Source organism: Filicampus tigris, chromosome 8, assembly GCF_054856515.1.
Source record: "Filicampus tigris isolate MCC_2025a chromosome 8, RoL_Ftig_1.0, whole genome shotgun sequence".
Lineage (NCBI taxonomy): Eukaryota > Metazoa > Chordata > Actinopteri > Syngnathiformes > Syngnathidae > Filicampus > Filicampus tigris.
Window position 1 is genome coordinate 18,721,567 of NC_141224.1, and position 26,153 is coordinate 18,747,719.

The 26,153-nt window shown below is 39.0% G+C and overlaps 2 protein-coding genes across 5 annotated transcripts in view; one reads left to right on the forward strand and one right to left on the reverse strand.

Moving 5' to 3' along the window:
* The window catches only part of zdhhc3a (zDHHC palmitoyltransferase 3a), a 26,615-nt gene extending 9,237 nt beyond the window's left edge, over positions 1 to 17,378 (reverse strand). For all 4 annotated transcript variants that reach the window (XR_015087799.1, XR_015087798.1, XM_086037585.1 and 1 more), the window contains exons 1-6: positions 17,180 to 17,378; positions 14,581 to 14,986; positions 13,345 to 13,469; positions 13,032 to 13,128; positions 9,616 to 9,697; positions 7,585 to 7,715 (exon numbers count right to left, since the gene is read on the reverse strand). Coding sequence is in view for 2 of the 4 variants with exons in the window: in XM_086037585.1 (XP_085893711.1) it covers positions 7,585 to 7,715; positions 9,616 to 9,697; positions 13,032 to 13,128; positions 13,345 to 13,469; positions 14,581 to 14,916 (771 nt within the window). In the remaining 2 variants the exon portion in view is untranslated. The remainder of the gene's footprint in view (positions 1 to 7,584; positions 7,716 to 9,615; positions 9,698 to 13,031; positions 13,129 to 13,344; positions 13,470 to 14,580; positions 14,987 to 17,179) is intronic.
* Positions 17,379 to 21,128: 3,750 nt separating this feature from the next.
* Positions 21,129 to 22,627, forward strand: mc2r (melanocortin 2 receptor). Its single transcript, XM_086038338.1, has 2 exons — positions 21,129 to 21,478; positions 22,090 to 22,627. Exons 1-2 carry the CDS (start codon positions 21,129 to 21,131, stop codon positions 22,625 to 22,627), a joined length of 888 nt encoding a protein of 295 aa, XP_085894464.1.
* Positions 22,628 to 26,153: the final 3,526 nt, after the last annotated feature.

Below are 26,153 nucleotides of genomic sequence, written 5' to 3' on the forward strand. Positions count from 1 at the left end.
TTCCAGCCACTCATTTATGAATCACCCAAACACTTAACTTTTCTAACCTCTTTGATGACGGCACTTGTCATCAACAGGAATCCTAACGAGGAGCGCCGTCAACGTTAATTGGAATAATCAAAGTAAAAGCATTAAACTGGGAAAGTTTTGAAAATAAAAACACCATGGCCAGCAGATGGCAGCCTTGAGTCTCTTTTGGAAGAGATCACCGTGTATCAAAACAAAACTAGATATTCAACCTTTACAAGCAGTTTGTGGTGGATCAAAGTGTTTGTCCTGTTAAATCTGCTATAAAGACTGTCACAAAAGAGAGAAAGAAGGACGGAGATTATTTAAATTTACAAGCAGAAGCGATGACATACTATACATACACACACACATGGCGATACACACACACACACACACACACACACACACACACACACACACACACACACACACACACACACACACACTACTTAACTACTAATAAATAACCTGCAAATAGTTTGTAAAGTTCGTCAAATGTAACATTGGTGACACTTATAAATACAGTATTTAGCAATCAAAGCAACATTTGTTGCTGTTGGCATTTGATAGAAGAAAAGGACTGCTCATATGTTTGACGCATCACTAAAGCAAATTATTAGCATAAATGTCACTGTTGTGCATAAAATAGATTACTTGTTTTCTGTATTTTTGGTCCAAAATAGATAATTTGGATGAAACCGATGTTCTACTGCTGATTATTAAAAAAATAAAAACAAGCAGAAATACCTTGTGTGTGATGAAAGAAGATTATTTCATTTGGTGGCTTCTGTGTTTGCATCCTCATAAAACACAACATTCTGTGAGCTTTGAAAGATCAGTTAGAATGGCTGGCTTTGAAACAGTTAATTCTGGGGTTTCACGATTACTTGTCAATCTTTGCTTATTTTAGCGATTAGCATGGCTTCTCAGTAAGGCACGATTTATCGATTTCGGGCCGAAATCGCGATTTCAGACAACACAATTTCGTGATCGTCAAAGATGCAGCACAGTCTTGTATATAAGTCTGTGCTCCGCAGCAGCAACGAGCTGCATGGTGCGGATCCTCCCCTGAGTGGTAACAAATAAACTACCCGACTAACAAGTAACGCTTTCACAAATAAAGGCAAATGATGAGTCGCAAAGCTTGCAACACAGATCAAGAGAGAACATACGAAGATGGAGAAGCTAATGCTAATATCAAATGCATAGTCGAGAAAGACTAAAATAAGTGCCAAAAGGCACCGCACAATAAGTGTCAGCGTAATTGTCTTTTTTTTTTTTAGTGCCCTTAATTAGGGATTAGGGATTATTTCAGGACAACGTTGCGTTGTTGTTGTCTGTAGCAACAGTTCGTGATGGCCCAGACAGTATGGAAGGCGAGTCAAGTCAGCTGTTAAGCAGCGACACGCCACCAGGAACAACTTCAAAATAAAAGCGAGTATTCTAAGCAGAAAAAAGGCCTTGAGCATTTTTTTAAAACTGAGGCACTCAAATTAATCAGCACTAGTTCATGATTTCCAGAGATGGGCATTCCGTCCCAGAGACGGAACGTCTGTCCGTCCGGGACTCTATTTTGTGGACGGTCGAACAGAGGACGAGAACCTTTTTAAAAAGGACGGACTATGGGTAAGGTTCTTTTAAAAAGCAAGACTACCTTGCTAAACCCGCACAACACTGGAGTGGTCTTTTTCATGTGCGTTCCCTCCCTGCAGTATTGTTCTCACAGGTATAGCCTGCCGTCTAGTGGACGCCCATTCCACTGATTAGGGAAAAAAAACACTTAAAGCTATGAACCAGAAAAGATATTCGTTCTCCTCCTAAAATAACTGTCTTATTTTGAGATAATCCTTATTGCGAAATAACGCAATAAAAAGTGAAAACGTGCAACAAAAATCCACTAATATTGTGTTATTACGCAATCTTAAATATTGTCGTGATGTCTCCTGGCTCGCTCCGGTCCGCGTCACCATCATCATCTTCATCATCACATCATGACGGTGGTTGCTGGCAGCTAGAGAGAGCTGTCTTTGTTAAACAGTTGTAAGCAATTCAATCCACTCACAATACTGTGCATAGGAAATTAGCCAGCTAATGAGCTTGAAATAATGTCATGCACGGACGATTTTTTTGAATTTTATTGCAGCTTTTTGAGAGCTTTGGGCCAACTTTATTTTGTCAGACTGGTTCTATTTAGATGATTTCTCGATTGACCAGGTCTGGAGTTAATCAGGCTGTGGTCACTGAAAATGAAATGAAAAATGTGATTAGCCACAGTAAATTCCTGATTTACCCCCCCCCCACAACATATATGAAATAACTATTTAAAAATTGCATTTTATGTTTACTTAAGTGATCTTTGATTTTGTTTGATGTTCTTAAACATCCTGCGACTGGCTGACAACCAGTTCAGGGCGTACCCCGCCTACTGCCCGAAGACTGCTGAGATAGGCTCCAGCATGCCCGCAACCCTCATGAGGATGAGCGATTTGGATAATGGATGGCTGGATCTTAAACATTCAAGTGGGGAAACTATGCAAAAACTTATCTTAGAAGGTGGCAAACACTTTTTCATGGCACTGTATACAGAGTCAGCCAAAACATTCTATGCACACATCAGTAAAAGAAATACTTGCATAAATACAGTATATTAATACCAAATTGATTCAGACAGCCCAAGATTAGTACTGTTACCTTTGGCCTTTATAATTACACGAGGTGCTCAAAGTGGTGGCCATTAGCTTCTAGACATTTATGTGTACGGCAAACTAGAAGGATGTTGTGTATTGCAAGAACTACCGGTACATGGGTGGTCCTTAGATAAGAAATTGAAACTATTTTATAAATTACATATGATTTTAAAATAGAATATATATATTTTATAACTTTACAAGCTTGGTTCCTCCCAGTTATAACTGAGTCTTCCATTATTCTATACACCTGTTCAAAATCCCAAGTCAGCTGGATCCTTAGAAAAACCTAAGGTACCTAAGGTGCAATACCACACCACGTGAAACCATGGAATTTTTGCTTACAGTTATCATGCAGTCAGAATCGGATAGCGGCCTGCGACTACAATAATACAATCAATGGCGAGGAAGAAAGATGTGCCCAAAGAGGAAAAGTGTGACATTCCTAACTGACCAGTTTCTATCATTGTTTAACCCATTAAGGCCTACAGCGCCTGGCTCAACAAAACCAAAGGACGTCAATAGAATCACCCTCTTAAACCTGAAGTTTTCTCAGAAATTCAACACCTACAAAATAATTAATATCTCAGGCCCTGTAGCAGAAACATAATTCCAAAAGAATTTGAGAGCTAAGACGTGTGGCTTTCACAAAAGCCGAGTTTATTAGCCTTCACTGTTTCATGCGAAGACGTCAAAATAAAGTGTCAGTGAGAGAGAAGCACTATTTTTAACAAAAAAATAAATCGAGTGGTAATTACCATCCTCTATTCTGTTACAAAGCTGTCAATATTGTCGCTGTCTACAAACATATATCTTAAAAAAAAAAGAAAATGACGTATACGCTCTCCCGGCTTTAAAGCGACACTTGGATGAGCTTAACATTGACACTTATATAATAGGTTTGCATGTAAAAATGACATCAGTCTGCCACGGAGAGGTTAATCCTTTTGATATGTTGAAGTGGTCATTAGTAGGGATGTCCACATAAATTTTTGGTGCCAATTGATCACAGTTTTTGGACATTATAAGTAGGGCTGTCAAACGATTAAATATTTAGCTTGAAAATAATTTATCTTAATTCATCGCAATTCGATCTCCAAAATATGCCATATTTTTCTGTAAATTGTTGTTGGAATGGAAAGATAAAAGACCGATAGATATATACATTCAACATACTATACTGTTCATATGGAGCGGCACGGTGGTCGACTGGTTAGCACGTGCGTCTCACAGTTCAGAGGTCGTGGGTTCGATCCCGGCTCTGGCCTCCCTGTGTGGAGTTTGCATGTTCGCCCCGTGCCTGCGTAGATTTTCTCCGGGTACTCCGGTTTCCTCCCACATTCCAAAAACATGCATGGTAAGTTGATTGGACTGTCTAAATTGCCCCTAGGTGTGATTGTGAGTGCTGATATTTGTCTCTGTGTGCCCTGCGATTGGCTGGCAACCGATTCAGGGTGTCCCCCGCCTACTACCCGAAGACAGCTGGGATGGGCTCCAGCACGCCCCGTGACCATTGTGAGGATAAGCGGTATTGATAATGGATACTGCTCATATGTATTTTTTTTATTCCAACAACAAATCCTCATGAGATGATTTTTTTTAAAATTAAAAATATTAACTTTCTGTAGTATTTGTATTCCCTACAAAAACGCAAAAAGGCCCCAGAACAGTGACAGAAATATTCAAAATGTGTGCAAACAAAGTGTGTGTGTGTGTAATGAACATATTTATATGTAGCCCTTGTAATAAATTTAGAGTTTATTTTCCGAGTGGTCCCTGAAGTGCACACGAATGTGATTGGCTCATAGGTTATGCTGTGCTATGCCGTAGGTGGTATCAGTACGTCACGTGTTCCTCCTTTAAACTGACCTTATTAACACAAAACAAAACAGCCCTCTTCTCTACTCATCTGCAGTCGCTGAGGCAAACCAATTTATTCACATTTCTGAGATTTAAAGCTGCCCTCTTCATTCGAAATGCTTCTTTATACTCCTGCGGGCGACACGCGTCCGCTCTACTGCTCATTGTGCACTTTTGAGTGGGATTATGCATCGGTGGTCATTCTGCGCATGCGTTAAATGCGTCAAATATCTGGACACGATCAATTACAAAATGTAATTACCGCCCGTTAATACGGTAAATTTGACAGCACTAGTTATAAGCAATGAAAGTACAATGATTTCCAATTAGTTAGTTAGTAATCGGTCCCTCCAGTGACTCCCACCGACCATGAATAGAACGATAGGGGGCGGCCATTTTCCTCATTGAAAGCAGGCGTTATTCATGGAGTCACTTATTTCCTAATTTCTCCAAAATGAATTGATAAAATAGAAAATGACAACTCTTTTCATTTTCCTGATCAAGAAATATATAAAATGACCTTGTTAATGAAAACATGGCCATCCCGACCCAAGCATCTCTTTAAGGGTAGAAAGACGCAACAGCACTCCTGGCTTTAGAGGTAGAAACGCGGTTATGCGCTCCTGGCCTTAATGTGTTCAAAAGAAGAGACTTGATGATTGTTGTGCAGGGCATCACAAGGCGCCATCCTATGATGTGGAGATTACTATCAACTCCTTTGTTGCCATGGGCATAAAAAGAGAGGAAGTCATCTAGACTACGTTTTAATGCACAAATCAAATTTTTCGGTCTCTCCACTTTTTAACACTACTTGGTGAAAAAGGTTGACTAGGAAGTCTGAAGAGCTGGATTGTGGTGCCATTAGCCAGAGATGGGGGTCATATGTCATAAGTCATATGACTTGACTCAAGTCAGACTCGAGTTGCTATTTTTAGGACTTGCGACTTGCTTGCCAAAAACCAGAGCTGGGCACTTGATCCTTTTTTGCCCGTCCGGCCGCGACCCTCCACCCTTGACCTGGGTACCCTTCCAGCCGCGACCCCCCGGCCATATTCATAAACATTGTCATGACTTGACTTGAGACTTGGTATCCAAGTGACTCGACTTGACTTAGACCTGGACCTCATGACTTGACAAGTCATCTTGTTTATAGTTTTAAATTTGCATTTGAACACATATTTTCTTTTTTGTAAGGAAAGCAAGAAAGAAAGAAAAACAGTTTTTTTTTTGTTCATTCACGCCAACCAGGCAACCCGGTCAGCGTCACTTGTTAGTGTGATGTGGCAAGTTACATAAACACCAACAGCGTCAGAGCAACTGCGAGGGTGACTAATTTGAATTAGTGGATTAGTTTGTCCATGACGTTGCCAAAAACAGGATGGAAAAACACATGGTTTGCACCTCACGGAATGAAGACACAACAACGATGTCTAACTTTATTCCTCATTATTACAAAACCTACAGAAAGGTAAGACAACCTTACAGCTTAGCTAGCGATACGAACACTGGTTTGGGACCAGTAAAAAAAAAAAAAGAAAAGATTTTGAACATTTAAGTACAGCTAAGTAACACAACTAGGGGTTGGGATGGTTTGTGAAAACAACAGTCCGAACCAACACTGAAAAGTAGCTTCTTTTATCAAAACATAGACACTGGTGTCAACGGCATGTTGCTAGCATAGAGCACTACAGAGTCCATGCAGAGTACTTCTCTGGTCGTGAGCGTATCCGCCATATTTGACGTGGCAGCGCCCCCCTAAACTAATGCATGTCAACTTCACTCAAATTCAAAACGCGACAACCTACAAAGTGCACAAAGTTAATGCCTTTCATTCACCCATTAACACACACTAATTATATTTGGGTAACAGATTGGCACCTGAAACAAAGCGTGTAGTTTTAAAATCTGATGATTATATACATTTACACCCTCATTCAGCATATTTAAATATGTATCACCACATTAACAGTGTTCCACTCAACAAACGTTAGTATGAAATAAATAACATGCATTCTTTTAAAAAAATTAAATGTAGATTTCATTCATTTTATAAGTTAATTGTTTTTCAATTCATTTTTAGAGATGTAACTGTTCATTACATTTTTAGACAATGTATGTACCTTTTTTTAGTAGGATCAGTGAAAGAATGTTTTTTAAATCACTCCAACATGTTTTATTGAGCAAGATTTTATGACTTGTGACTTGCTTGAACCAAGTAATGACTTGACTTGCTTGAAATTTGGTGGCGACTCGACTTGACTTGCTCGATTTTTTTCCACAAAGACTTGGGACTTGCTTGAGGGTTGATGGCTACGACTCGAGACTTGTGACTTGCACATACAGTATGTGACTTACTCCCACCCCTGCTATTAGCTAACTGGTACAAGTCCAGTCGTTAAAGACATTGTACATGCACCAACCTTTAGTTTTTTTGGTTGCACAAAGGAGATTCAGATTCTCTTGAGGTTACTGCTCACAAAGGAAAAACAATTTCTTTTAGACAGTAGGCTACTTCTACAACAAATGTTCTCATGAAGGTATTGCCATTATATTAATGAAGTATAAAATGTACAAAGATGGTAAAACAAATAAAATGTACAAGATGGTTAAACAGACTACCATCCTGAATTTCTCATGGCTGGTCATCATGTTCATATTTGACTATTTTCCTTACAATGGTGAGAGACACAATTGAAGACTATTACCAGTTTTCCCCCTCATGGATTAACAAAGTACAGAAATTAAAATATTTTTTCATTCAATAATGAACAGAAAAGAATTTATTCGCCTTTGGTGTTTAAGTACATCTGTTTGATAACTGCAATGAAGATTTTCTGCACAGTTTGAAATGAAATTTCATTTACCTGTTTTTTTTTCTCTCATCATATGGTTGAGGATTACTTTACTGGTGAATTGGTCACATTTCGAGCAGCAGAGAAAAATGCCATTCAGCTACCAGTTAGGGATTTATGTAGCAGAGAAGGGGAGGAAGGGTAAAGGATTACTTAGAACTAAATGGGTTACTTACAGTTTCATCAGTACAGATGGAGTGGACTTGGGTACCAAACATCACAGAGGTGAAGATGAGGAAGAGGAGGCCTTCAAAGCACAAGAGTATGAGGAGGATGACTGTTGCTGGTGGAGAGAAGGAACTGCACTCTGGGAAATGAGGATATGAAGGAAGAAAAGCACGAAGGACAAGAAGAGCCTTATATGAGGTTCTACGAGATGCTATGATTATCGCTCAGTTGGGGGATCTTCTACAGATGCTATAGCTCCACAACCAAATATTTGCTTCAGGATAAGGGAACCACCAACCAGTACAGTAAGTAAAAGTGGCCGTGTTTCATTTAGCCATGAGGAGTATTTGGTAATTTTGTTTAAGAGTGGATACAAAAGAGAAACACAATTACAGATTAAATACCGGTATGCATTTTGCTATAATTCGTGGTACAGTTAAATCGCTGACAGGTCAGTGTCTCAGACCAAAGAATAATGTCACTGTACAATGTATTTTACACATTGTACCTCATTATAACAAACCTTGAAACAAGGTTTCTAAAATTACAGGTAATTCCTGTACGACGTTTTAACGCTTGTCATGTGCTACAGTAGACATTAAAAGTCTACACACTCCTGTTCAAATGACAAATTTATGTGACGAAAAAAAATGTGAGCAGGACAAATCAATTCAAAACTCGGTCTACCTTTCATGTGACTTTTAACCCGTGCAGCTCAATTGGAAAAAAACTGATCTATTATAAGTGGGGGAAAAATAATAAGAAATGTACAATAGCCTGGCTGCATAAAAGTACAACTTTTGTTGCAGCACATTTGGCTTGTATTAAAGCACTCAAGTCTTGTGACATCTTGATGTGGCAATATTTGCCCACCTTTCTTTGCAAAAACGTTGTGATGTTTATGCACAGAGCCTTTGTCTTCTGTCTTCCGACATTGTCAAGCTTGCTCCTTTTTAATTTTGGCCCACCAGTAGACTTTTCAACCTGTTTCGCCCTGAGAGGGAGGCAATGGAAACACAGTACATTTCTGACTCTGGCATCTGGAACAATCCAACCCTCCTCCTCGCCCATTGGGTCAGGATTCTTTTTTGTTGAGAAGAAAGACATTACCATTCGTCCCTGTGTTGATTTTTGGGGCCTCAGTATGATTACTGTTAAAAACAAGAACTGTTTGCCTCTCATCTATCTCTGGTTTGAGCCCCTTTGTCATGCCAAAGACAAAAAAATGAATGAATGAATGTTGATGTAATTGAAATCCGCATTTGCTTTTTGAAACTGAGCGGACAAAGCTAACATACAAAATTTATTTTTATTATTTTTTTATTTATTTCCTCCTGAATCCTCTCCAACCTTCATAAAATTCTTGAACATTATTACTGGGCGATACCTTATCGTTTACTGAAACAGGGAGGGGGGCTGTTCAGAGTGCTACGGTGCATCGCAAGTTGATGACGTATACGCCGTGTGACTGTTGTTGGCAGGGGTTGCCAAATAATGGTCTTTTCTGCCAAATTAAGGCTTGTTTACAGTGTATTTAGCCGGGTTATCTCCTTGTAGTGTAGCAAGAGAAAACCTAGCTCTTGTGAATAAAGAATGAAACTGTTCAAAAACAGTTCATTGGCCCCAGAATGAGCTTTACAGAAATGTCTACAAAGTAGAAATTCACGTCACGTTTGACCTAAATATGAACGAGTTCATGAGCTTTCGTTCATTGAACTCATTTAGGTACAGCTCTGTACCTAAACTAAACTGATTTCATAAAGTGTAATTACTGCATGTACAGTAGTGTACATGTTTTGGTTGTGTGCTCATTATGTATTTGTGTGTATGACTGTTGGTCCCATTCAATAAACAACGGCTGAAGATTCATCAGCGACTGTGGTTCCCCTTGCCCACACGCAAGAGAATTACAGTTCCAAGGATGTGGTAAAAAAGATTTTCCTTTTCCAATTGAACTTTTCTGGATCAGGTTGTAAAACTAATTATGGATAAAAACAAAACAAAACTGAATATACACTCGACACAAAAGCCATACTTACTTATCCAATCATCTTCAAAGCAGTAGAGAAAATGGAAAACCACCATGAATAGAGCGTGGAGAGAGACAAGTGCAATGTACATCTGAATAAAAAGAAAACGAGATTTAAGGAACTAATTTGAGTCTAGAATAACAAAATTTGTCATATACAGTGCCTTGCAAAAGTATTAGCCCCCCTAGAACTTGAACTGATCTTTTGACACATTTCAGGCTTGAAACAAAGATAAAAAGTTGTATTTTTTTTGTGAAGAATCAACATTATGTGGGACACAATTGTGAAGTGCGAAATTTATACATTATTTGAAACTTCTTATTTTATTTTTTCAAATAACTGAAAAGCAAAATGCAAAATCATTCACCCCCTAATTCTCTCAGTGTAGCCAACTGACTCCAGAAATTCCCTGATGATTTCTGAATGATCCAATATTTGCCTTAAATGACTGATGATGATTCATAGAGTCCACCTGTGTGTAATCTTGTCTCAGTATAAATATAAACAGCACTTGCACAATATAAATATACACAGCACTTGCGCTGTGATGGTCTCAGAGGTCTGTTAAAAGAATATTAAGGAAGTAAACAGCATCATGAAGGGACAAGGAACACACCAGGCAGGTCCGGATAAAGTTGTGGAGAAGTTCAAAGCAGGATTAGGATATAAAAAAGATATTACAAGCTTTAAGTATCTCACAGAACACGGTTCTAGCAATCATATTAAAAAGGAGAGAGTATTATACCCCCCCCCCCGGAAACCTATCAAGACCCGGCCGCCCCTCTAATAAAGAGAGCACTGATCAGAGATGAAGCCAAGATGCCCAGATCATGCTGGATGAATTGCAGAAATCCACAGCTAAGGTGAGGGAATCTGTCCGTAGAACAACTATTAGGCAGCTTTGTTCACACTGCTACTCAATTCCGATTTTTTTTGCCCACGTATCAGATTTTTTGTCATGCAGTGTTAACACTCAATTTTTTTTTCAAATCCAATCTAAGCATCTTTCGTAAGTGGATATAAATTGGTGATGCATCTACAGTATGAATACTCATCAGTACACATCCAACCTACAGTATATGTCATTAAAAGCCCAATATGCACTCCATGTGGGCGGGGGAGACTGAGACTACTGACAATAATCGTTTGTGAATCTGCACTGTTTTGAGTAAAAAATTTAATTTAATCCCACTTGAAACATGAAACAAAGTTTACATTTGCGGTGATAAATTCAACCACCCAAACGGTTAATTTATTACGCGTGGCAATGATGTGACGTCATCTTTAGTAGTCGTCTCAATGAAATGAAGAGTTTAAAACGCGTCACCTCATTTCCCCAAAATATTTTTACCGTCTCCCGCATCGCTCCTGTGGTGAAGATGATAAAAAGATAAGTCCTTTACATTCTTTTACTTCCGCAAAGACTTTTGTGCGTGTCAGTCGACATCCTGCTTTGTGCGCATGCGTGTCAAGTCGCATTTGTTTTTGAAAAGTGAACGAGCATCGAGTACTTACGCACACACAAAAAACGAATTGGGCATCACGCCCTGTAATGTGAACGTAGCCTAGTCGCACACTGCACAGATCGGGCCTTTATGGAACAGTGGCAAGAAGGATGCCATTTCTAAAAGATACCGGTAACCATAAAAAGTCCCGTCTGTAGTTTGCCGGACCGCCTCAAAGACAAATGGTTCAAAACTAAACATATCCAATTTAGAATGGCCAAGTCAAAGTCCAGACCTGAATCCAATTGAGAATCTGTGGAAAGATCTTAAAATTGCTGTTCACAAACGCTTTCCATCTAATCTACCTGAACTGGAGCTGTTTTGCAGAGACGAATGGGCAAAAAGTTCAATCTCTAGAAGTGCAAAACTGCATCGAGACATACCCCACAAGACTTGCATTTGTATACGCAGCAAAAGGTGGTTCTACATTGTATTAACCAAGGGGGAGGAATATTGTCACGTCCTATTTTTTTCCAATTTTTTTTATTTGTTAAAAAACAATCCATTCATTATTCAAACCGCTCATGGGCATGCTGGAGCCTAAACAAACTGTCTTCGGGGAGTATCATATAAATTTGGCTCCACTTTACGATTGTATGACATTGGGCATTGAAAAAAAATTAAAAATAAATAAATAAATGACAGTACAACTATGTTTGAAGCCTGAAATGTGGCAAAAGGTCAAAAAGTTCAAGGGGTGCGATTACTTTTGGAAGGCACTGTACGTACGTATTAGGGCTGGGCAATATATCGTTATCGTATCGAACTTGATAAATGAACATTACAGATATTAACATCGAAATTAGAACGATATCAGCCACATGAACCACGCTTGTGTTGCATGGAAAGCTCAGTCTAACCAACCACATACTTCCATTCAATTTTGGCGTTGATCGACAGCTAAAGCCAGCGTGACAATCATCTTGCACAGGGAGGCAGGGAAAGGGGGAGGGAGACACGCAGTCATTGGCAGACAGCACACACACACAGCGCGAGAAATCCACTTCCGTGTTAGCGACAGTTGCGAGACAGGCTTTTGCATTCAAGCCATAAAATACAATTATATACAGTGCACATATACTGTTTGGGTTTTACAACATGACGTGACCATATTTATATTTCATATGTATTAGTGGATAAAATAGCTAAACTTGTGGTAAAAATGTACAAGCATTCCGCGCTTCACCGGTCCATTCAATTGAGTGGGAGCTAGTCTCGCCTTTCAAAATATCCACACTTTCCTCATGATTATCGCTCACGTCCTATTTCTGCATGTCTTACTTGACTGCCAGTATCTTTCTGTGGATTAAAAAAAGGCCCCATACAATGCAATATTGTATGGGGAAGCCTCAAACACGCAATCCAGGTTGTCACATTCACATCGCTGAGAGTCCTCACTTAACATTGGGTGAGTGGTCAACTTTGTTTTGTTTTTAATTCCCCGAGTCCAAGTCGGGTTCAGAAGCATTGTGCCCTGTGTGGCGGGCCTGAGCACTAAAGCTACGTAATGCGCCAAGCCAAATGAATGGACAAATTGGTACAGAACAAGTTGATATAGTTAGTTTACACTGTACGCACGCAAACAAAACACTTTTGTTCTAGCATAAAATTATTTATCATAAAAGCCCAATTGCAGTACAATAAGACTTTTTTTTTCATGTATTGTCAACTTTGTTATTGTTGAAGGCTGTCAGTAAATTCTAATAAAAAAAAAAACTGCACTTGCCACAACCTTTTGTATTAATATTGTTATCGTATTGTTATCAAGATATCTGGCCAAAATATCCAGATATGAAATGTTGTCCATATCGCCCAGCCCTACTACATATACTGTAGAATATCCTATCATTGTACAGTGAAAGGCGCAGGAATGTCAAACTACATAACATCATGAATGTGACATCATCGTAGCCAACTTACAGTGAACAGGACAAAGTACTTTTGATTGTTCTCCCCAACACAGTTGTTGACCCAGGGGCAGTGGTGGTCCATCTTCCGTATGCACCGTTTGCAAACACTAGGAAAGTCCATCAGAGATGTATGTGAGAAAGTACCTTTCGAGTGCTCAATAAACGACCAGTAGCAATGACAAGTTTTTTTTTTGTTTTTTTTTTACACACAGACACAGACAAACTTGGTACTGGTATGACTTCACTTAACTGCTTAAACTTGAGTTGCAATGTCGTGCACATGCACAGGTAGACTTGAGCTTGTAAATGCATTGTCCTTTTACCTGCAGTGGTGTGCTCGGTCAGGCTTGATGCTACAGCACTTGGGGCATTTGTAGACCACCTGTCCTGGTTTCAGCTGAAGGCTTTCTATGTATTCTTTTGTTGCATTGCCTTTGGGCACTGCTCCCTGTAAGAAACACGATGCCTTTTAGATCGGTCCAGATCTCAACTGGTGGGTCGTGACCCAAATGTGGATCATGTACCTGTTCTGGGTGGGACGAAGACAGTAAGTTAAAAAAAAACAAAAAAAAAAAAAAAAAAAAAAGGCAAGCACCAGAATTTCGCTGAGTTTGCTGCGTGATTCATCAATTGTCAGGATTTTTTTTTTATTTTTTTAAATGCGTATTTTTTTTAGCAGCTTCTATATATACTCAAAATGTATCCCCACCAACGTGCATCTCTTCCACTTACAAATTATTGATGGAATAATTGATAGGATAATCAATTTCCAAAAGATGTTTGTGACAGCCCTACTATATTTAGTGACATTTCTCCACCTATTTTTCCCAAAAATCAACTAGAGACTTAATTCCTGTCTCTCTTACGTGTCGTGACATGCTTTCGTCAAAATACCCCAAGGTACAAGAAAGACACTTTTACATTGTTTAGTACCATACTGAAATCAGAATGTTTTGATGTTCTGCCCTCCATTTGGCACATTGCACCAACAAGGGGTACAGCTTTCGTTAGTTTGATGACAAAGGGGCGAAGTACAAGCTGCCTATTTATGTTCTATACAATGTTACCAAGTTAATGACTGATAAGTCACAATAATTAGAAACTATTTTTCTGGTGAGGATATGCGGCTCGGATAATGGATGGATGGACTGACTTTTGGAGACTCTGAGACTCCCTCGGAGCTGCTGTACCAGCATGAAATGGCAGCCCCTTTCCATCCAGAATGCAAGGGAATCACACTTGCACTAAGTCAGCACTATCAGAAAGACAATAAAAGCATCAATTGTATTTTCACTCCTTGACCCGTTTTTGATCTGGAATGCAAATACTGTAATTAAGGCGGACTTCATACAGCAGCACATTCTTTTTAAACTTCAACTATGCAGATGCTGCGTACCATGACACATGGTGGTATCAAAGGTACTTAGAGCCACCTACAGTGGTAACACCTGGCGAGTAACTTGGGCAGGGAATCTACAACTATCTGCAGCTGGGTCTACAATTTCAGGAAATGCCCATTTTGACACAATGCAATTCAACCATCTGAGTAAGTCACTTACAGGATCGGTGCACATGGCTCTGAGGTGCGAGGCCAGGGCAAGAAAGGCCAAAGCATTGAATAGAGACCCGTTGACAATGCTGTACGTCAGATTCTTAGAGGGCAGCAGCATTACAAACAGCACCACAAACTCTGCATACAAAACCAGCAGCCATGTGATGATAGCACAAATGATGCCACAGGCGTCCTTAATGAACCACATGGCAGACGCAGATGAGGAAGTGATGACGTCCTTGGAGATGGGGATGCGTTGCTCCGCATGGAGGAAAGTAGTTCCTGCCCAAGCTTGCCCACGGCTCTGCTCCACGTCCCTGCATCTGTGCACTGGGCTCTTCATGCTTCATCTATGCTAGAAAGCTGCTGCTGGTCCCACTGCACCTTTCTGCTCCAGTAAAGGTCACCACATGCTGGGAAGGAGAAAAAGGGCCAACTTCACTCATTTGTTATAGAAGGTCTGACTTTGAACAATGACATTTTTAGTGTGCGTGACGTCATCTTTATCCGATATTTTAAAAACAGGTCTACCCATCACCATGTGTGAGCTCAGCAATTTCTGCAAGATCCTCATTTTTATTTTTTTCTAAAATCAAGGACAAAATATTTTAATTCTTTACTTGTTTTGAAACACTACTGATTTACCACCATATACAAAGTTACCATTTTAGGATACCTTAATTTATTATTATTATTTTTAAATAAGATAATTGAAACCATTTGATGGTGGTTCGGGGCTCGGTGTCAACAGATACTCAGAATCAAGTGACTTGGAGCCAGATGTAAAAAAAAAAAAAAGAAAAAAAAAAAGAAAGATGATCGGGTCATCCCTAACAGACACAGTTTTCATCTCAGACCGATTTAAAGGCTGAACAATATATATAGGGTGTCACAAAAAAGATGTACACACCTTTTAGCAGCTGATAACTCAAAAGTTTTTTCTTTGCACACTGAACCCATTGAACCAAATGACAGCAGCCAGACGAGGAAAGGACATTCATTCTAAAATGCTACGGCAAGTATAAAAACACAGTTGAAGTACCAAGACAATTTAGCAGGGAGTTTCAAAAAGAACCACCAACATGAGTTACCATTGCTCAAATTAGAGATAAGTTTGAAGTTCACCAGACTTCTTTTTATGGTGATAACTAAAAGACAAAGTCTACGCAATGAGACCTGCAATAGTCGAATCGAGAGCAACTATTGAATGTGAATGCATGCAAATGCCAAGATAATTGTTTCACGATGTGTGTTATTCCATCACATCACGTTCTCGGCATGTCTGCACCAGAACAGACATCAAAGAACAACCGGTGACAAAACTATAGAACGATGTTTGTAAATTCTTTAACAAGTTGAAAATGAATCAAATTATAATAAACACATCGTTTGTAATTAATGAGATAGAAAAGCCTCCCCTCATCATTCCTCCTACTGAATCGCTCCACTGTCGAAATGCCGCGACACGCTGTACCACATTTACTTCTATAAACACTACGCATTGAGTGACGTCGTCTCTTCTTCTGCGCATTCGGGTCACTTGAGGGACACGTGTTCACACACGATAGAGACCGATGTCGGATTTATAATGTAAAATGAACGCTTACACACACCAAAAAAATCAGATTTTTCCAAAAAGACGGCAGCTTACAGCCCAGCGTAAAGATGAAAGTGACTTCCTACAGCCCTGTTTAGGAGCAGAAGTCCCATTAATTCAGGCGTATTTTATATTTAGATTTTATTTATATTATATTTATTTATCATATTTAATTCAAATTTTGCAAAGAAATATTTTCATTGTTCATTGAAACTGCTTTTTCTGTGAGAGAGAGAGAGAGAGAGAGAGAGAGAGAGAGAGAGAGAGAGAGAGAGAGAGAGAAGAGAGAGAGAGAGAGAGAGAGAGATCTTCATTTCTGGTGTCAAAAAGTGTTCGCAGTCTCCAGTGTTTTCTTTTCCGTGGAAACCGGTCGAAATGGCTCTTTGAGTGTTAAAGGTTGCTGAGCCCTCCACTAGACATGCATTTTTTTAATGCAGAGGGAGTTGCAATTGTGAATAGGTGCAGCCAACTACAAAGAGGTGGCTTTAGCTCATGTTAGTTAGTCAGTCAGTCAGTCAGTCACTCACTCAGTAAGTTATAACCTGCCATGGTCACTGTCGTTTTTTAAAGTGGAGTCTTCACAAGTCTGTCAAAAAAAAAAGTTGACAATTTTTACGTCTCTGGGCCTTCGACACCTGCATTTGTATGAGGTCACGAAAAGGTGACACCTCACTTGCAGTTGATGTGTTGAATCAATGTCACGTCAAATAACACCAGATATCACATGTAAGGCCAAGATTAACTGTAAAATAAAATAAAATTACATAATACAAATCATAACGATTTATAGCTCATAACGATTTATAGCTGTGTTATTCCCTGTCGCCTTAAAAGAGTGAAATAATTATTGCTATTTCAAAGCTAAAACAACATGCCAGCAATAGATTACTTAGGGGTGATATTGACACAAGAATACCTTATAGCAGTACGGCAAAATAAAGGCATCCAATATCTCCTATCGGTTGATGTTTTAAATTAGCTGCTAACGCTAACGAGCGAGAGTACTTACATTTTAGTTCGCAATTTTATGTCAGGTGTGTTGGCTTCAAATGAAAAGCGCCCGACGCTCGGGAGCATCTGCCTGCTCTCATATTACGTTCGCTGATATTATTTCACTTTTTCCCCATCTAAAGAGTGAATATCTGCTAAAATTGGAAGGCAGCCTGGCAGGTCTAGTTTCGATTCTTCTTCTTCCAGTAGAGTTTTATGGCACGTAACCTTTGGGTGCATTACCGCCGCCTACTGGTATGGAGTGTGAACCAGGTATGCCTTATTGATCTTGCTCTAGCTGATTATCAGTCTAATGGTTCTTCCCTCCAAAACATGTCAGCATGATTTCTGTAAGTCATTAAATGCACAACAGTCTGTTCAAATTTTAAATTCAAATTTGTCAAGAACGTATTAGCAGTTGAGTCTAGCCTAAATGTTGAATGTGATTAGCTTTTTTCTTGTATATGTTAAATACATTTTAAAAATTTAAGGTCGGTTCGTGTATGAGATTGTTGCAGTGTTAATGACAGCATTTTCAACAGCGTGTGTGTGTGCGTGTGTGTGTGTGCGTGTGTATGAAAGTGTTTCAATGTGCGTAGAGAGCCTTTCAGTATTGTCTTCTCTTTTTGCATTTCAGCAGCGCGTGAATGAGCATGTTTCAGTTGTGTGTATGAAAGCATTTCAGTGTTATTAACGCGTTTCACTATGGAAGCCCATTCCCACCAGTAAAATAAATAAATAAATGAATACATTTTTTCTTTGCAAGAAGCCCATTCCCGCCAGTAAAATAAATAAATAAATAAAGAAATAGATTATTTGGAAGAAGCCCATTCCTGCCAGTAAAAAAAAAAATCTTTGGTAGGAGCCCATTCCTGCCAGTAAAAAAAAAAAAGAAATTATTGCAGAAAATGGGTAGTTTTGTCAGATTGACCCAATTAGTGGATCAGTCCATTTTTGACCCAAAATTGTGTTATTTTTAACCCAACTGTTTTTAGAGTATACTTTTTACAGGGTGACACTTTTACGTCAGCACATGTACAAAATGGAAAAAAAAATACAAGCATGTGTTGCAGCCTTGGTGATGCAGACTTCCAAGGCTATGACAACAGTTGCGAACATCCATCACACACAAACTAACCCACTCACTGTGGTCAACTTCCACTCATATAGCATTCATCCTTGGCTGAAATACTCAGATGTGACAAGTCTTTTGTGATAGGTCCTTCAAAGAAGACTGTGGTGACTCAAGGTAGGATTTTACAACACTTTTCATCTAATTTAAGTTTTCCCATTATTTTGTAGTTGCAAGACTGAATCTGGATATTAATGCTACAAATATGACGATTAAGAATAAGGCAATTTTACTCAAATTGTAATCAAGTCTAATTGATTTCTACTTTAAATTGTGAATGTAAGAATTATATATTTGAATTCAGAAATTGGGATATGATATAATTAGAGTGGATACTTACAATTTTGATCATGTTTTGGTTACCTAAGTTTATTCATTTCTGTAGAGGACAAACTCTTACAGGACAAACCATGAATGGAGATGTCCAACTTTGGAATGTTGAGTGCGTCAACGAATACATTTCGTACAAGGTCTTCACCCTCTGAGTGACTCTCTAGGTGTCTGTTCAATTCTGTTATTATTAGGAAACTTGCAGGAAACTTATCTTTTCCTTTAAGAAAAACGAAAGCTCAACTTTTAGCAACTTACCGGGTAAACAAAAATATCACACAGATATGTAAAAATCTTGGTGACTATGGAGAAATGAACACATTTTGGTGAATACGGTGTTACAGGATACTCTGTCTGTGTTGCTGTAGTAAAGTTGGACATAAGGTTATCACGACGATGTAGTGTTTCTAAAAACCTCACTGCTTAAAAGCAAATAATAATTGAATTAAACAAAAGTGGCTGGGGCAGCCGTGTGTGGCTTTGTGCATGCATGCTTCCTGTGGATTTGATGAAGTTTTGAGAAAGTAGTGGAAAAGCACTCATCATGCTGTCTCACTCAGGCATCAGTGTTATATAATAGAGCTCAACTAAATAGGAACAAAATAGAAATCCTTTTATAAGCCTTAGCCTGCTGTTAATTGCTGGTCTCATTTCAGTTGGAAAAAAAAACAACCCAAAAAAATCAGCTACACTTTTGCAGCCTGTTTTTCAACGTGTTAGGTGGCACACATGCTTTCTTATCTCTCACACTAAATGTCATCTACCAACTTAAAAATCAGAAGTAGGGTTATAATTTTACATTTTTCATTATACTGTATTCAATTTGTATTCATTTTGACTTGACTGATCTGTTTATTTTATTTATTTATTTTGAGCATTTTTTTTAAAAATTTGTATTAGTTTTTACTTTTTCAAAAATGCTTCATTTGAATTTTGTTTTTATTAGTTAGAGTTTTTAATATAAGGAGTATTTTTCAAGTTCCAGATTAAAAAAAAAAAGGTCACAGATGTGTAACAAAGTAAACATCAACTATCAAATGACGGTTAGACCTTGAAGGGCATTTTTTGCTATAAGTATAGCTTTACTTAGTTTTATAACCGTGAAATGTAGTTTCAGTATTTTTTTTTAAAACACTCCTTTTTATTTAATTTCGTTAACATAAAAAAATAAATTTTAGTTTTAGTTATTTCGTTCATTTTGGTGAACTATAATAACCTTGGGCAGCACCGTGGCTGACTGGTTAGCACATCCACGTCACAGTACAGAGATCTGAGTTTTTAATTGGTGCTCCGGCCTTACTGTGTGGAATTTACAAGTTCTCCCTGTGCCTGTGTTTTTCTTTTTTTCCTGGGTACGCCGGTTTCCTCCCACATTCCAAAAACATGCACGGTAGGGTGATTGGGCACTTTAAATTGTTCTTTGGTGTGATTGTGAGCATGAACGGTTGTTCGTATGTACTGCATGTGCCCTGCGATTGGTTGGCAACCAGTTCAGGGTGTACCCTGCCTACTGGTTGAAGACAGCTGGGAAAGGCTCCAGCACGCATGAGGAAAAGCTTTTCAGATAATGGATGGATAGACATAATAACCTGGGTCAGAACTAGCCTACGTACATAGCACAATAATGCAATTTAGGAAGATTTATTATGTAAACAATAAAGCTATGTAAAATGTCAATTGAAACTTTGTTGTAAGACATTTGATCCTCCCTAAAAGGAACTGATACACAGGGAAAAGAAGAAAGGTAACAGTGGAGAAGAAATAGGTATAGACCTTCACGGACCACCAGGGCTGGCTTACCCATTAGGCTAGATGGGCATATGCTAAGGGCGCCGTGGACCCGGGAGCCAAAACTTGGGTGAAAATTCTCCTTCAATAAACCCCTGAGCAGGGACGTGGTGGCCATCGGAGAATTAGGGAGAATTACCATATGGCTGGTCCATTCCAGGTTGAAAGTGTCATACCTCAGGGCTGGTATGGTTTGTTCTAACTTGTTTGTCTTGTCTACACTTGCTTCTCTTTCTGTAGGTTAGAGGAGAGGACACGTTTTAAAACATCCAACGTCACATTGAAACATTGACAGTGCTGAAACCATCCGGCCAAAGAACACAATCAAAACCAAAACTTCAGGACTGCAAGACAAAGATAAGAAAAGACTTTATGTGACCAAAGTGGGCAGCGACGGTACACGCAGTATCTGTTCGGGTTCTCTGATGTTTCACACTCTTTTTGTTTGACTGTCATTCCCTGAGGAGGGTATCACTAGCCCAACTATCCTGAAGTGTTACACTGGGAAATATGGAGCATAGGAATATATACAGTACCCAAAATTTCAACCAGGCTTTGCTGATATCAACTAACATTCGCATGCCTCGGGACTAAAAGCCAAAAACGTTTCATTGTCTTTTCCCCATCATCATAATAACACCAGAGGACCAGAGTAGTGCCTTTGGCATTTTTGTTTTCACTTTCAACACCTTATAAAGAGCGTCTGTCTGATCCGACCATGAACACCTCAATGAACAAGTCAGACTGCCCAGAGTTGAGTGTTCCCGTCCCTGTCTTCTTCACCATCGGGGCTCTCAGTCTGATGGAGAATCTCTTGGTTGTGGTGGCCGTCATATACAACCGAAACCTCCACTCGCCCATGTACTGCTTCATGTGCAGCCTAGCGGGCTTCAACACCGTCGCCAGCCTCACTAAAACCTGCGAGAACGTCCTGCTTGTGTTTGCAGATGTGGGACAACTGGAGAAGGAAGGTTCCTCTGAGACCAAGCTTGATGACGTGATTGACTCACTGCTCTGTATGTCCTTTATGGGTTCAATTTTCAGCTTCCTGGCCATTGCTGTGGATCGGTAGGTCCCAGGATATGCATGCAGCCATAATTCTTAAAATTACATTTTGTGTTTCAATTTGACATTTTGGGCCAATCACCTGCCAATGATGGCAAAGTTGTTGTTTCTATCTATCTATCTATCTATCTATCTATCCATCTATCCATCTAAATATCTATCTATCTATCTATCTATCTATCTATCTATCTATCTATCTATCTATCTATCTATCTATCTATCTATCTATCTATCTATCTATCTATCTATCTATCTATCTATCTATCTATCTATCTATCTGTCTTCAAATGGGCTGCTGTAAATGCTAATATCTACAACTCCAAGATTGTGTTCGTAATCATTCACTCATTCCTTACTCCCTCATCACTACACATGACTTTGGACATTCCATTGCACTTTGTTTTGTTATACAGTATAATAATCTAACAAATTAACAGCAGTAATCATTTCTATATTTGCCTATTTTAAATGTTATTAACTTCAGGGAAATTCAAACTCTACGTTTTGGATTTGGTCGTTATTTATCATAATTCAAGCTATGTCAGATCTTCATTCAGGAATAAGCAGAAGTATTGTATTAGTAATGAATTAATCCCGAATGCTTGTTATTGCAGATACGTCTCTATATTCCATGCACTTAGATACCACAACATTATGACAATGCGGCGCACAGGGACCAGTCTGGGCATCATCTGGACAACATGTGGGGTGTCAGCCATGTTCATGGTGAGGTTCTTCGACTTCAAGTTCATCATGATCTGCTTTGTTTGCCTATTTATTATCTCCTTTACCGTCATCTGCTTCCTCTATGTTTATATGTTCCTGTTGGCACGTAATCATGCCAGGAAGATTGCCTCTGTGAACTCAGGTGGTGGTGAAAAATGTCGTTTGAGGTGGTGGGGTAGCAGTATGAGAGGAGCCCTAACACTTACTATCCTGTTTGGGGCATTTGTCGTGTGTTGGGCACCTTTTTTCCTCCACCTCATCATCATGACAGTGTGCCATACTGACCCATACTGCGAGTGTTACAGATCACTCTTCCAGCTCCACGTATTGCTGCTTATGAGCCATGCCCTTATTGATCCTGCTATCTACGCCTTCCGCAGTGCAGAGCTTAGGCATACATTCAGGAAGATGCTTCTTTGTTCGTGAGAGCTGCAGCCTTTATTTCAAATTTGATGATCTACCTATCTGTCTATTCTCATTACCTGAGCAAAATGAACTAATGTTCACTGCTAGATCAAAGCCACTCTGCTGAAGGACAGGGGGACAAAAAGTCCTTATGTTACAGAAATTTGTCAAAAAGGCTCATTTATAATCTCAAGTCACAAAGAAGATATTTGCAGATGCACTGTTCCATTCTATTGATTCTTTCCATCCACCCATCCATCCATTTTCTTCAACTTAACGTGTTCAATGTTATGGTTGAGCTGGGGTCTATCTCAGGCTTCTTCCTGAATCGGTCAGCTGTAAACCACAGGGAAGGTATAACCCTATTCCTTTATAGCCTCAATTGATAACCAGTCAATTAGACAATTAACACATGAACGCAGGCATGTTAGACTGGGTGTTGGCAATTTGTGCACAAGCCCATGTATTTAAAAAGGCCAATTTGTATCGCTGTCGGCATGAACACAGACTACTCCGTTCGCCGCCAATAAAAGTGGATCCTCTAAATCCCTTTAAATGTGGTGCACTCACATCTTGCATGGAGATATATCTGTTCGGGAAAAGGACACAGGAATCCGACTGTGCCACTACTTGTAAGCGGTGTGGAAACACCATCATTAAAGTGGAAGTCACCCCTAAAACATTCTTTACAAGAATATGTTCTATGTAGGCCAACTAGTCGAAACATAGTATTCTGATTAATATTGCATTTTTGAAATATGAGTTAAGCCAGGGAGGTCCACTGATAGTTTAGTGGTACACACGCCTGAGTTGTGTGCGGGCAGCGTGGTATCGATTCCCGCTCAGTGACAGTGTCTATGTGTGCCCTGCGACTGGCTGGCGACCAGTTCGGGGTGTAGTCTGCCTTCGCCCATTGACGGCTGGGATAGGCTCCAGCAACCTCCCACGACCCTGTATAGGATAAGTGGTTTGGAAGATGACATGACATGAGTTAAGCCAGGGGTCATCAAATTACGGCAAAAATGTGGAGCTCAGTAAGGCAACTAATTGCATCAATTTATCAAGTAATTAAAACAAAAATATTCTTTGTTAAGACAACTTAAGTTTTTAAATGTGTAAAATGTAAATTTGCAAGTAAATCCTCCTCGAGTTTTTTTTCACCCTACTTGAGTTTTTTTAGTGTTTGAGTTTAGTTATTTATTTTCTAAAATAATTTTAAAATACACCTATTAGGAGCAGATGATACTTACTTTTTAACAAATATCTTTACAAATCTTTTTAAGTTGTATCTACTTTCTATTTACATTTGATTGGCTAAATGGTAGTTCTTATACAAAACAACAGTTACAAATCAAATCAAGCCAAATATTCAACACCACTTCCTTTCAAGTTTATTAAATCCAATTGATATATGTGCTCTTATATACATATTCTGAGCATTTGACAACTTGCCCTTCTCCAATAGTAACTGAAGAGCAAAGTCATCAACACACTTTGCTAGCTAGCAAGCAGCTACCTGCTAACAATGTGATGAGGGGCTCAATATTTTCACTCCCCCGAGAACATTGTTTAATGATCGTTTAAATAAGCAGCAATGAACAGAATTCTCCTAGCTGAATATCTATGTGAAATAAAATAGTTACTAATTAGGTGGACTGAGAAAAAACAAAGGTACAATACAGCGCACATGAAGACGAAATGAGAAAGAAATACACAAATCCCATCATGCAATGGCCTCGATGATCTGTGGCCCCTCCCACTTCGCAGTTGAGTAAATACAACAAATGTTTTTTATGTAGTATGGCTGTATTTAACAAAGCTGGGCATTTTACTAAAAATTGAGCGTCCGTTATTCGTCATCCATCTACAGCGTGGGTAACCCTTCCATTGTCTGTCATTCACCTTTTTTTCTGGGGGGGAAAAAATAGTACCCATCTATAAGCCGGTCCGCCTCTAATTTTAAACGGTTGTCCATCTCTGAGTCCGACTAAACCTTCACTCCCCCCGACTTTTTTCACTGTATGGCCCACCTTTACATTCTGACCGGCCCCCTCAATAATACCAGAGATGCAATCATATTATTGTGGGTGTACAGGGTACACTTTATGAATGAATGGTGTGCACTTACACTTTATTCTATTACGGGAAAAAAAAAGCATGTCCCCACTCATGTCAGCAGAAATAGGCTCAAACTTCACGTCACCCTGAACAAGATGGTGGTATATAAAATGGATGGATGGGTATTAGGTTCATTGAAGCTGCTCAATGTCTCATAGGTATGAACAGTTGTAGTATATGCCCTGTATATTTGACGACTGGCTGATGGTTTTGAATTGTTTTTACACTTATTTAAAAGAACACACCTATGTAAAAAATAAAAAAATAAATTGAATATATCTGTTCATATTGATAAATCACATACATTTTTGACAGTGGATCTTTTTTGCTGTGTCAGCTGCTATTAAGCCCAGTCAGTGTCTGGTGTGACTACCATTTTCCTCACTCAATGCAACACTTCTCCTTCACATTTTCATGTGGCCTGTATGCTCCAATACAGTAAAACCGCAGATTTTTAGAGTGGCCTTATATTGTGGACAACCAAAGGTACACCTGTGCAATAAGCATGGTGCCTAATCAGCATCTTGAGCTCGATGAGGTGGATGGATTATTACAGCAAAGGAGGAATGCTCACTAACACAAATTTAGTTTTGTGAACAGAATTTGAGAGAAATAGGCCTTTTTTTCATAGAAAAAGTCTTCTTTGAGTTCAGATCATGCAAAATTTCGTATATGTCACTGTCAATAATTTACTGTACTACCCACTTGGCAGTAATTGTACACATCTGACTGAATAATAATTAGACCATATGTATTACTTACCACATACCAACATGCAAGAGCTTAATGTTCTGTTTTTTTTTTTCTTTCTTGCTTGGTTTAGATTTACATTTATCTATGAATTCCCCCTCACTTTTGGTCTTTGCATTTGTTTTTACTTTGTTTGCTTCTGTCATAAAACAACTGCAAACTGTAGTATCATGTATGACTATTACTGCTCTGTTTAATTTCTCCGTTGAGATGAATAAAGTACCCTTGCATCTATCAATCGCTCTTCAGTGGATATTAAAAAAAAGTCTACACACTAATTCAAATGCCGTCTTTTTGTGACAAACAATGAGACCAAGATTAATCATTTCAAAACTTTTCTTTTTCAAAATGCTGCATGGCAATGTCTGATTATGACTGTCAAATAAAAATGTAATTGAAATGCACCACAGAATTAGAGCTTTACTAAACAATTGGAGCACAAGAAAGTGAGAAACAAACACAACAAAACAAACGGCTACAAAAAAAGAGTGACAAATGGTCGATGTGATTAATAGTGGTACGGTATAAAATTAACTTGGAGATGGACTGAGCCACATCAGAGAATAGGTGCCACTAAAATAAAGAAAGAGCAGAATCATAAGAAACATTAAGCAACAAAGAGACGAAAGCAACAGAATCTTGACTGCACAAGTTGAAAAGAAATCCTATACTGTGAAGC